The following is a 12,531-nucleotide window of genomic DNA, read 5'->3' as shown; positions in this document are numbered from 1 at the left end:
ACAGAGTAAGGCCCTGTCTCAAAAAAAAAAAGTTGGGAGGCTGAGGCAGGCCAATCACTTGAGCTCAGGAGTTCAAGACCAGCCTGGGCAACATGGCAAAACCCCATCTCTACAAAAAATACAAAAATTAGTAGGATTAGTAGGGAGTGGTGGCACATGCCTGTAGTCCCAGCTACTTGGGGCGCTGAGGTTGGAGGATCCCTTGCACCCAGGAGGTCTAGGCTGCAGTGAGCTGTGATAGTGCCACTGCACTCCAGCCTGGGTGACACGGCGAGTCTCTGTCAAAAAACAAACAAACAAACAAAAAACCAGTGGGAAAAGAGAGATCACGGTAGAGAAGAGAGGAGGGGCTAGGATGCCAATCCATTGTGGTGTCCAGGTAAGTAGCTGAAGGTTGCCTGGTCTAGTAGGGACAAAGAGATAGAGGCAACAGGGAGTGAGATTGGAGCCACATTGCTAGGACTTTTGATGGATTCTATTAAGGATTGAGGGAAAAGGAGGAATTCAGGATGGCTGCTGGGTTTCTGGCTTGTGCAGCTGAGGATGGTGGTGGCATTTACCGAAATGGGAAGGACTAGGGATTAGAGGGTCACGCACATACACACAGGTGCATGTTATTCATGACATAAGGTTATCCATCCACAACTCCCTGGGTATGACGCCCTGGGTGTGACAGGGCTAGCACAGCCTTTCAGATTAGGTTCTCACAGAGTGATCTCTTTGGCCTTCAAGATTTGTGTCATCAAGCATTAAGCTAATAGATTTCAAGCAACAAACTGGAAAATTCTAAGTGGCAGCTCAAAGTTTGGCCCAATCTTGCCCTAATTCTTATTCAACATATGCTAACTGCAAATAATTTTTATTTAATCAATCTTTAAATGGATTAGTAGGGAGTGGTGAAGGAAGATAATTCAGAATTAACTCTGGACATATATAAACCCTCAGAGGTAAAAGGCAGCAACTGGGTTTATAAAACAAAACTGAGAAAGCCTTATATTTGTGATAAACTGTTAATCCTTTACACAAGTGATAACTTCAACAATCCTGCTCCCTGCCCTCAGAAAATTAAACTGTCAATCTGGGCATAAATCAGGTAAAAGACTTAGGTCTAACTTAAAATAAGTAACAAAAGTGTCAAAAGTTTATTCTGTATACAATAAAGCAGCTCTAACTTTTCCAGAAGATAAAATTGGAAGATACTATAATAAAGTTTAATGATCATTTACAATGGAATAAAAACTATCAGTGCCTACCACAAATCCAAATTCAATGTGATGCAACTTTCAATTAATCAAAGCAAATGACCGCTGTGTCTTGTAGCAACGAATACTAAGCCTGCCTGTCAAATGACACTCCATCAAGAAACCTATTTCAAAGAACCAAATTCTGTTATACCAAGAGATGCCTTTCGAGTCCAATATTTTTCCCATTCAGAAAATATTCCATAACAGATTACTGTCAGCATCTTACTAAATAGAAAAAATTGAGACAAGGCTATTTTGCATAGAAATTAAGAGCATGGGGACTGGAAGTAGATCCTGGCTCCAAATTCTACTAACCTTATGTTCTTAGGTAAGTTACTCAACCTCCCTGAAGTTCAAATTTCCATATTTGTAAGATACGAACAACGGCAGCACCATAGTAGAGACCTGCAGTGTGCAGCCATAGTAGAGACTCGCAGTTGTTCTCTCCTTGCAGGCACAGGAGACAATTGTGTTCTCCCACCTGCTCTGCACTGAAGCGGATTAATGTGACAAGTTCTGGCCAATGCAGTGTGGGCAGCAATAACTTCAGTCACGTCTGGGCCAAAGCATTTAACTGCTAGGGTGAGATACTCTTTCCCTGGTGTGGCGATTATGGGAACAGGTGTTGTGTTGGAGGTGCCACAAGATAAAGCAGCCAGGATCACATGGTCACCACATAGAGGGCAGCTGCCCGGGAGGGTCACCCTGACCCACTGCAAAGTGGAAAATGAACCTCTGTCTTGTTGAGGCACTGAGATTGTGACATTTGTTATCGCAGCTTATCCTAAGCAATGCAAACTGACACAAGTACCTAATTTAGTAGGGTATCATGAGGATTAAATGAAAGTGTCTGGCACAAGCTAGCCCCCTGATAAAGATTAGCATGATGACTGCCACCTCCTGATGGTTAGTGTGAAGGGCTTGGTCTTCCATAGCCAGCCATCTATGGCAATCTTCTCGGCCATTTGGATTGTCCTACGAGGTTTCTGTGGGCTCACCATAAATCCTGAATCCATTTGTATGTCTATCAGAAACTTCACAGGACAGGCATGAACAGTTAAGAGGTTTTTAATCTCAGAATGAGAAAAAGAAAAAAAGTTCCTACATACCTGTATGGACATATGAAAGTAATCTGTATCAAAGTGAATTATCAGAGGACCTTGGCACACCCCTTGAATAATCACCTTTTTCATACAGATTTTTAAAATCAATCCTGAGGCAGCAGAAATACTGCTAATAGTTGGGGGCTTTGCTTTTTGTTTAAATTGTAGAAAGTGCTCAAGCATATAGTGGGTTGAGGGCAGGGATGGCAAGATGAGAAAATATTAAATCAGAACCTTAAGAAGATAAATTCATTCTGCCAAAATTTTAGTAGCACCCAAGTACTTACTAGCATCAGAATAATGCTTTGGAAACTGAGAATTAAAGGCTGAGCACTGGCAGGGATGGGAAAGAGAAAAGGCATAGTTCCACTCAAACTCCCTTGTTACTCCTCTAACAGAGCCTTCAATAACATTATAGATACCTCAAGTGGAAAATTAAACTCAATGTGATTATTTGCCACAGGCTCTAGAATTCCTGGCCCAATCTCATCCTGCTAAAGAATAAAATCTATTTTAACTGCAAATCAGTTAAAATGAACTAATCTCAGGTTACTCTCAGAATTTTCCCCATTTAAAAAAGAAAGAAACTAAGCTACCTACCTGCTAAGTTTTCTTATTTTATTTTGCAGAAGAGTTGGAGGAAGCAAGGAGAAATACCACAAAAGTTTAAACCCATTAAAAATGGTTCTCATAAATGAGCAACTCGCCATGGACAATAAAACATACAAATGTGAGATACTCACCACATTTAATACTCTCTATCCGCACCGGGAGGCCAGATTGTGCTGCAGCAATTAATTTCAGGGCAATGTAAAACTGTGTTGGACCAAAATAACCAACCCGCTTTGCACCACACAGTTCTGTGATCTGAGAACAGACAAGAAAAACAATGCTGAACACCCAATTTCACAACAGGAAAATGAGACAAGGTACATGATGAAATCTCAAGGATTTCACCTAGTGGCTAACCAAAAAAGTCCCTTGAGAACCTCTGTGTGCCCACTGGTCAGTTTCCTCTTCCTTCAGTTTACAGGGAGGTTTTTAATTCAGATTACTAAATTCTACCTACTCATGATGTTTCGGAAGTGAGCCACTGATTATTACTCCTCTTCCAAAGAGAAAAATAAAGGTGACAAAGGATAGCTGTTGCTCTAGTTACAAAGGAGAGTGACTTTTTCAGGGAGTGGATTCTAATGTTCAAAGTCTAGAAAGTCACTGGGGTGAAAAGAGAACAGATTAGTCATTACCACTACTCACGGATTATTCTAGTTTATCTAAATTAAAAGTGAATTAATTATTTTTATAAAGTCCTCAGGCAAAACAATTTCCTAATCTTGGAAATTACATCTTGGGTGCTCAGTTCAGAGGAACAAAAAAGTTCTATATACACATTTTTCAAGACATTGCAATAATTGTCAGTTTCCATCCCATCACCTGGAACAACAACATCCTCCTCCCCACCTAGATTGAACTCAAATGTTACTTTTCTGTAGCTCCTTTCCCTGTCCCGATACAGTATGTTTTCCCAGTGTATTCTCAGAGTATTCTATCCAAGTATCTATTAATGTCCATCACATGATACACTGTCTTAGACTTGCTTCAAAATAAAAGGGGGAAGGGAGGAGGTGGGGCACATGGGTGAAACAAGCATAACCAAGAGTTAGTAATTGTTGAAGTTTGGTAATGGGTTCATGAGGGTTCAATATCCTATTCTCTGTACTTTTGAAAATCTCCATATTCAAGTTTTTTGTGACTATTTCCAAATGTATCACATTATAATTATCTGTTTATCTCTGCCTCCCATTAAAATGTCTTCTCTTCAATGGCAGGGGGCAACTTCCATTCATCTCCTAGCATAAGGATAGTCACCCAAGATACAGTCAACAAATTCTCAATTAAGTGAATGAAACCTACCCTCAAAAATAAAATGTCTCTGAATTTTATAATGTAGCCCTTATTGTGAATATATACATTACACATCTTAAGATACAGACTATCCCACACAAGGAAAAAAACACACCAACATTAGTGTAGTTCCAAAATTGAGATAGTTGTCTTGCAAAATAACTCCTAATATTAAGAAATTGTAGGCCGGGCACAATGGCTCACGCCTATAACCTCAGCACTTTGGGAGGCCTCAAGGAAGATCGCTTGAGGCCAGGAGTTCAAGACTATCCTGGGCAACATAGCAAGACCCTGTCTCTATTTTAAAAATAGGAAAAAAAAGAAATTGTAATCCTTGGTATGTGAAAAAAATAACAACTATATTTTCAGTGAGTGTTAATCTACTATCAAGTTAACTTTCAGTTGCTCCTTTACCATAACTACCACATTGAACTGGAAAGCTCTTTACTATAGGTAACTGAAATTGCTAGTAAAACATTCATGGTACTTGAAGACTAATACCTTAATCTGACATTAGTAAACGGCCTTATTTACCTTGAAATCTGTCCCTTGGGCCCATACCACCACTAGAATCATTGCTTTGGAGCCAAAGTAGAATATATACACATAAGTGAGTTAAGCCCATAGGTTACTTTCCTTGCTCTTTGTACACCAAACCTCCAAGAGACATACCAAGAACATTCTGAAATAGTCAAGCCTCAAGGAAGACAAAAGAATTATAAGCCTTTGGAACTTACACATGGACTTCTGAATCAAAAAAAAAAAAAAAGGTTAGTTCTGAAAGGTTTTTTTCATTCATCAAGGTTCAAAGTTTTCTAAGTTTAAAATCTCCACGGAAAAGCTGTAAGTTGTGGGTAGAAATGTTTAATGGTATCTAAAGAAAATAAGGTGGAAAAAAAAAGTTTATCCCAGATACTCAATTAGTGGAGATATTTTATATAATTGATCCTTCAAACAATCCAAATCACTGGGCTTTCCTCAAAATAAAGGGGAAAAAAATGAAAAGATTCCACTCCTATTCTTTAGTCTAAACTCCAAACCTGTAACACTCCCAGCTGGATCCAACTCCCAGCTGGATCCATCTTAGGTTACACATTGTGCAAATTCCTAATACAGAATAAGAACCTATGGAGTAGTGTTTTCTCAGGTGGAAGGCAAGAGATGAAAAAAAGAAATAGATTAAATCAACTTCCTTACAGCTTACAGATGTACACTAAATGGCTGGGATGCTGGATACAAATCAGAAAAATTCACCGACCATTTGGGAGAAATCTGAACAAAGTTCTGGAAGAAGGTTGAAGGCCACTAACATAGCTTCCCTCCTACCTAATTCTATAAGATTAGGTGACTGTGCTGAGTAACCAGGCCACACATGTTCCAGTTTGCCTGAAATAATACTTTCTTTCCTGGCTGAAATGTAATACATTTTCAGAACTGCTCAAAGGTTTAAATAAGCTTCTCTCAAGAACTATTAAAGGTTTCCTTAGAAAGATTTGAAAATGTAAAAACTCCTAGTGGGAGGGGCTGGAAGAATTCTCCAAGAGCACCCCATTTTCTACTCTCCCTCTGCTGCAGCTAGCAAAATCCAGATTCTTTGCTCTCGTCTCGACTGTTTCAAGTCCTGTCTCCAGACTCACGCACCTTCACACACCAGCTTCTACATTCCCTCCGTGACCTCTTATCAAAACCACATCACCCTCCAACTTCAAAGGGCTTCCAGGACTCTTCATGTCCTTCCTGTGAAACCAAGCATGGCTTCTGAGGCCCTCCTGTCTGGCCCAAACTACCTTTCCAACATCATCATGTCTCTCTCCTCCCCACCCTGCAGCTAATTAAGACTTTAGTCACACCAGATGCCCATTTCTTTGCCTGCCAGGCTCATTCTTCAAGTCACCTCAAGACCAACCTTATCTTTGAAACTGTAGTCAATTCCACATGGCATGTTCTCTGCATTCCCATAACACTTTTTACTAGCTTTCTATCACATCCCTAGCCTTGCAAACACAGCACAATTGGTATTTTGATAATTATCTCCACTGTAGCCCATCTCCTTTCCCTATGCCCCAAGTGCCCAGCAGAAGGCGAGGGTATATTCTTATTATTTGTATCCCCCGGGGACTCATACTTTACTATGCCTGCTATATGCTCAGTAGCTCACTAAATGAATGTTGAATTAGTCTTCACAGCCTGTTGCAGCAGAATCTTTCTTCTTCCCCTCCTCTTGTATTACTTTTACAAGTAGCTGCTAAATTGGCTTTAGTCATCTTATACCATATAGCCATAAGAGTTCCTGCAGGAATATAAGAGAATATTAATTTCTCTCTTCCCTTCCTGCTCAGCTAAGAGGGTACCGGTTAGGGTCAAGGCATAAGGAAAGGCATCTGCCATTCTTTATCCTGGCCCTAGCCCTCATAGCCCAGGAGAATACCTCAGTGATGCCCTAGCCAGTCAGAACTCCAGAGATGCACGTCCTTCTACTCAGCACAGCCCCAGGGGGTGCCAACCCTCCCCAAGTGGGCAAACTCAGCAACAGAAATACAGAAGAGAATCTGAAGTACATGCTTACAAATTGTACCTCAGCCTCTCAGGGAACAGCTGAACATGCAGGTCAACCTCTATGCTGGGTTTTCCTTTCCCATTCATTTATACTGTAACATTCAAGAGAGACTTTCAGTCCAGAGGGACATGGGTGAGCTACTCAAGAAAACATGAACCCCCATATCTGATTACCCAACATTAGGCATTATAGTATATGCCTAAGCCAAATGACACTGCTAAAGAGAGGGCAAAAAGGCAGTGCTGAGGTGTGATTTCAGAGAATCCTACTGAAACCTTAAAGTACTTGTTAGTTTAACAAGTTTTGATTGGGCACCTCCCTATCAAAAGCAATGTGCTGAATGCTATGCTAAGAACTGAGCAGCAATGCACAGAATCACCTATTCTACATACACACACACTCACACACATTCTCTCTCTCCCTCCCTCCTTCCCTCCCATTTTGCCAAACCATCTGAAAAGTGGGTTACAGACACACCTCATGACACACCACCCCTAAGTACTTTACTATTCACCTTCTAAGAACAGGGATATTTTCGTACACCACTGCACCATCATCACCACACCCAAGGAAATCAACTTTAACACAATATTATCATACAACATGATATGGTTTGGCAGTGTCCCCACCCAAATCTCAACTTGAATTGTATCTCCCAGAATTCCCACGTGTTGTGAGAGGCACTTAGGGGGAGGTAATTGAATCATGGGGATCAGTCTTTCCCATGCTATTCTTGTGATGGTGAACAAGTCTCACGAGATCTGGTGGGTTTATCAGGCGTTTCTGCCTTTGCTTCTTCCTCATTTTTCTCTTGCCACCACCATGTAAGAAGTGCCTTTTGCCTCCCGCCATGATTCTGAGGCTTCCCCAGGCATGTGGAACTGTAAGTCCAATTAAACCTCTTTTTCTTCCCAGTCTTGGATATGCCTTTATCAGCAGCGTGAAAACGGACTAACATACAACATATGGTCCACATTCACATTCCCTCGATTATCCAGAAAATGCCTACAGAGCTGAATTTTCTTTTCCTCATCCAGGATTTAGTCAATGTTCATGCACTGCATTTTTATCTTATTTTCCCTTAGTCTCCCCCTAATCTAGAACAATCCCCTTTGGTTCTTAATGACACTGAATCATTTAAGAATCCAGGCCAGTTGTCCTCAGAACATGCCATGTTTTGGATTTGTCTGTTTTCTTGTGATTACATTAAAGTCAAACGTTTCTGGCAAGAACACCACACAGGTGATACTGTGATATAGTGAGAGGTACACAGCAGTGAGGGGCACACAATGTCAGAACATCCCACCACTGGTACTGATTGCAAAGCTTGGCCATTTGATTAATGTGGTGACTGCCAGATCTCTTCATTGCAAAGCTATGTTTTTACATTGTACTTTAAGACCATGTGAGTGTTCTATCCCTTGAAAAGTCAGCTTTAAAATCTGTTAAATACTAATTTTCTAGGTAAGTCTAGCTAAATTATATCAGCATCTACAGAACTAGAATACTAATGCAAAATCACAAGGATGGGGGTAATATTTATTCCATGAGATAGGTGTCATTACACCCAGTTTATACACAAATAAACCTTCCCAACTCAGAAAGTTAAGTGATATGTTCAAGGTCACAAATTCAGAGCCAGTACTCAAACCTACATGCATCCAGGTCCAAAGCTCATGGTCTTTCCATTACATCAGTGGTTGGAAAACTACTGCTCATGGGTCAAATCCAGCCCACTGCTTGGTTTTCTATGGCCCACAAGGAGAAAATAAATGGTATTTACAGATGAACATTTGCAATCGATTTGATGAAAGGGAACACTATTCTTTGAATCCCATTAAGCAAAATGTTATCCCCAAAATAAGAATGCTGTTCTTCTTATGAGTAGACCTGTATTACCAAAAAAAAAAGTCCTCAGTTATTATATTTTGAATTTTGTCAATAAAAAGCTTGTAGAAGTTTATTTTTTCTCTTGTTATAGAATTACCTATGTAATATCTTTGATTCTGCTTCTTGGCCTGCAAAGCCTAAAATACCAACTGACCCTTTCCAGAAAGAGTTACTAACTCCTGCCTAACGATGTGCTACTTCCCTGGGCTATACTTTATATCCTTTCAGATACCCTCAGTAGCCATGTAGAAAGTGTATTTTCTTGAAATAATCAACTGCACTAGGTAAATGCCAACTTAAAGACTGCAAACACAGCCAGACGTGGAGGCCCATGCCTGTAGTCCCAGCTACTTGGAAGGCTGAGACAAGAGGATCACTTGGGCCCAGGAGTCCGAGACCAGCCTGAGAAACACAGTGAGACCCTGTCTCTAAAAAAAATTTTTAAATAAAAAATAGTGAACACTTCCATGAGAAGAAAACACATGTATTCACCTTCTTCCTCAGCCCCCATTTTTCACCCATTTATATACATTTGTTTAAATTTTTCAGGAGCTTTCAAACAGGAGCTTCCTATGTTACTATAAACTTTCATGGCAACCAACCAGAGCAATTGGATGCCATAGTTGAGATATTGGCAAAATCTATTCAATAGTTCACACACTAGAAATAAGATTTTGCTTTTTTAAAGAGAAAAGGTGTTATAATTCTTTAGAACCATTCTTTGAAAACATCTTTATGCATTTGCGAACACATAACAATCCAAGATGTAAGCTACTCCCACATTGCAAATCAATTTTGGAAGCAACATTATCTTTTAGATACCCCAAGATGCCATTTAATTTAGGGCTAGAACGACTACAATAAACTATAAGCCAAATCCAGTCCAGATGCTAAATACAGTCTATACTGGCATAGGTTATGGCCCAGATCTGATTTGTCAGCATTCTTGGCCCAAGGCCCAAAACTCACCCCAGTAGCAGGGAACACTCAGCCTGCCACTCTGGCTCAGATGGAATCTAAAAAAGGAAAAGACTCTGCGCAAAAAAAAAAAAAAATCAGGAACATCACTAGTGGAAGCAAGGATCAGTATAGCATCCAGAAACCATCTGGCAATATCCATAACAATTACAATTTACCTTTTGATCTAGCAATTCCACTGCTAGAAATTTATATTCCATTTTACATTAGCAAAATGACACATGTATATGGTCATTAATACAGTATTGCCTAAGTCACAGACTAGAAAACTAGAAAACACTTAAGAGGTCTACCATCTAAGATATTAGTTTAATCAATTGTGGTTGATCCATACAATGGAATTCTAAGCAGCTCTAGTGGACATTTGCCATATCTGTGACTGTCCATCATATTTTGAAAATTATTTCTCTATTTGCAAAAATTTCACCTATTACAAGTCCCACCTCCAAGTTTAAAAGTTGAGAATAAAATTCCCAGACTCTGTTGAAGCTAAGATGCAAATGTGTCACCTAGTCACCACTAATCAGATACATCCACACCAGATTTTGCTTTAGAAGTGAAAAATGTAAGGAAAGAGGCTCTGCTCAGAGCTTCTACTTTTGCAGGCGTCACTGCTAGGTTGCCTTCCCGGTGCAGGAGTGGAGGTAGAGGCAGTTGCAGTCAAGTCAAATACGTAGCATGTGCTGTTCAGTGGAGGCAGCAGCACAGGTGGCTTCCACTTAATGCTAGTACTACGTGTGTCTTGGGGCTTTGTTTCTGGGCACCCGGATGCTAGCCTGCTCCTCCAGCCCTCCAAAGGATTCCATGAGTTACCTAAAATCCGAATCCCTTTTTGGCTTAACCGTCTAGGGTGGATTCAGTTGTCTGCCATAAAAACCACCAACTAACAAAGAGGACGCTCTTTATGTGCCAATACAGAAAAATCATCATGCTAAAGTGTGAAAAAGAAAAAAAGCAAGGTGCACAGAAAGCAGCTGATATATAGTAGGTATCATTTTTCTAAAATGGGGTTGAATATAGATGCATTTACTTATATTTTCATAAGCCATCTCCAGAAGTTGAAACTAACAAAATTGGCTTCTGGATGCCTCCAGGGAAGAAAACAAGGTGGCTAGGACACAGTGGGGAGAGAGAGTTTATTGGTTATTATTTTGTACCTCTTCAATTCTGAATCATGTGGATATATTATCCATTTTTTTTAGACAGGGTCATGCTGTCATCGAGGCTACAGAGCAGTGGCACAATCACAGCTCACTGCAGCCTCAACCTCCCAGGCTCAAGTGATCCTCCCGCCTCAGCCCTCTGCAAATAGCTGGGACTATAGGCAAATGCCATCACACCTGGCTACTTTTTTGTTTTTTGTAGAGATGAGGGTCTCCCTGTGTTGCCTAGGCTGGTCTTGAACTCCTGGACTCCAGCAATCTGCCTACCTTGGCCTCCCAAAGTGCTGGGATTATGGAAATGAGCCACCACACCAGGCCATTATTATCTATTAAAAATAAAATTAGAAAAGTTGTAAAGAATACAACCTAACTGCAAGTCAGCAAGAAATATTATAAACATACCCCAGAACCATTCCCCTTCCATCTGCTATAATTTCAAAACAAAGTATCCAAGTGGGTTTGAGTCCCATTTGGGTCACCAGGATTTTGTTACCCACACAATAGGTGGGTTCAATCAACTGGCAGGTTACAGTCCAATGACCCCAACTAAGGAGGATATAACGACGGGGTTTTATTACTTGCAACGAGGAAGGTGCCTCCCCAAACAAAGGTGAAAACAAGGCTTTTACTGGGCTAGTTAGCTGAGTCATTGTACACAGAGGTGGAGTAAAGGGAGTGCAGGCACCAATCATGCTTCTACATACATGTATAGAAAATGGCAAATAAGCTCCTCCCTGGGTGGGATTTTTAATATGGTAATGAGGAGAGTTCGCCAAATTCATCTCCAACTCAGGCATCTCTGGATCCAACTGGGCTTTTGCTTTTCCAAGACTGTACTTCTACATGGAACTTTTTGAAACAAGAACTCAAGGTGCAACAGTTAAGCACACTGCAGCCTTGAACTCCTGGGCTTAAACCACCCTCCCGCCTCAGCCTCCTGAGTAGCTGGGACAAGAGGCATGTGCCACTGCACCCAGCTAATTTAAAAAAATATTTTGTAGAGACAAGGTAGGTCTTTTTTCACAGTACCTACCCAAAAAAACTGGGGAACCCTGGGTTACAGCTGAACAAAGCTTCAAAAGTCTCCACTCACCAAACCCAGATTTAACTCACAAATGCAGTACTCTTCCTTCTAAGCAACAGAACAAAGCAGTAGTTTGCTTTATTAAAACTAGCTATCTTTGTCGAAGGTGGCACTGTCTAGTGCGACTGGACGACTGTGGAGAAGACACCTGACCTCCCTTGGTCTCATGTACTGGAATTAGCAGTCAGACTGAAACTAATCCAACAGTCCCATAGACAGTTGTTTTGGATAAACATAGAAACTGACCCTTCTGGTCTTAAAGCTTGAAACCTGTTTGTTTTATCTGAGTTCCTTCCTCAGGAAAGGACCTTCGGGCCTCTCAAAAAAAAGTATCAAAGATCTGAAACTCATCAGTCACTGTACCATACGCCTCTTTGCCCCTCCTTAGTTCATGTTTTCTTACACATTGTTACATTTCTTCCCTGCTATATAAATCCCTAGTTTTAATCAGTCAGAGAGATGGATTTGAGACTGAGCTCCCATCTCCTCAGCTGCAGCACCAGATTGAAGCCTTCTTTCTTGGCAATACTTGTTGTCTCAGTGATTGACCTTCTGTGTGGCAAGCAGCAGGACCTAGACCAAAACCCTGGTGTTTCAGTAACAAGAC

General features: G+C 40.7%; 1 protein-coding gene across 6 annotated transcripts in view; it reads right to left on the bottom strand.

Moving 5' to 3' along the window:
- Nucleotides 1–12,531, bottom strand: part of REPS2 (RALBP1 associated Eps domain containing 2) — a 206,379-nt gene that overhangs the window by 138,472 nt on the left and 55,376 nt on the right. For all 6 annotated transcript variants that reach the window (XM_002831425.3, XM_009234619.3, XM_063721067.1 and 3 more), the window contains exon 2: nucleotides 3,091–3,214. In XM_002831425.3, coding sequence (XP_002831471.2) covers nucleotides 3,091–3,214 — 124 coding nt within the window. The remainder of the gene's footprint in view (nucleotides 1–3,090; nucleotides 3,215–12,531) is intronic.

This window comes from Pongo abelii, chromosome X (assembly GCF_028885655.2).
Source record: "Pongo abelii isolate AG06213 chromosome X, NHGRI_mPonAbe1-v2.0_pri, whole genome shotgun sequence".
In the NCBI taxonomy this organism is placed as follows: domain Eukaryota; kingdom Metazoa; phylum Chordata; class Mammalia; order Primates; family Hominidae; genus Pongo; species Pongo abelii.
Note: the sequence above shows the minus strand (reverse complement) of the source record. Positions and strands in the feature narration are given on the sequence as shown.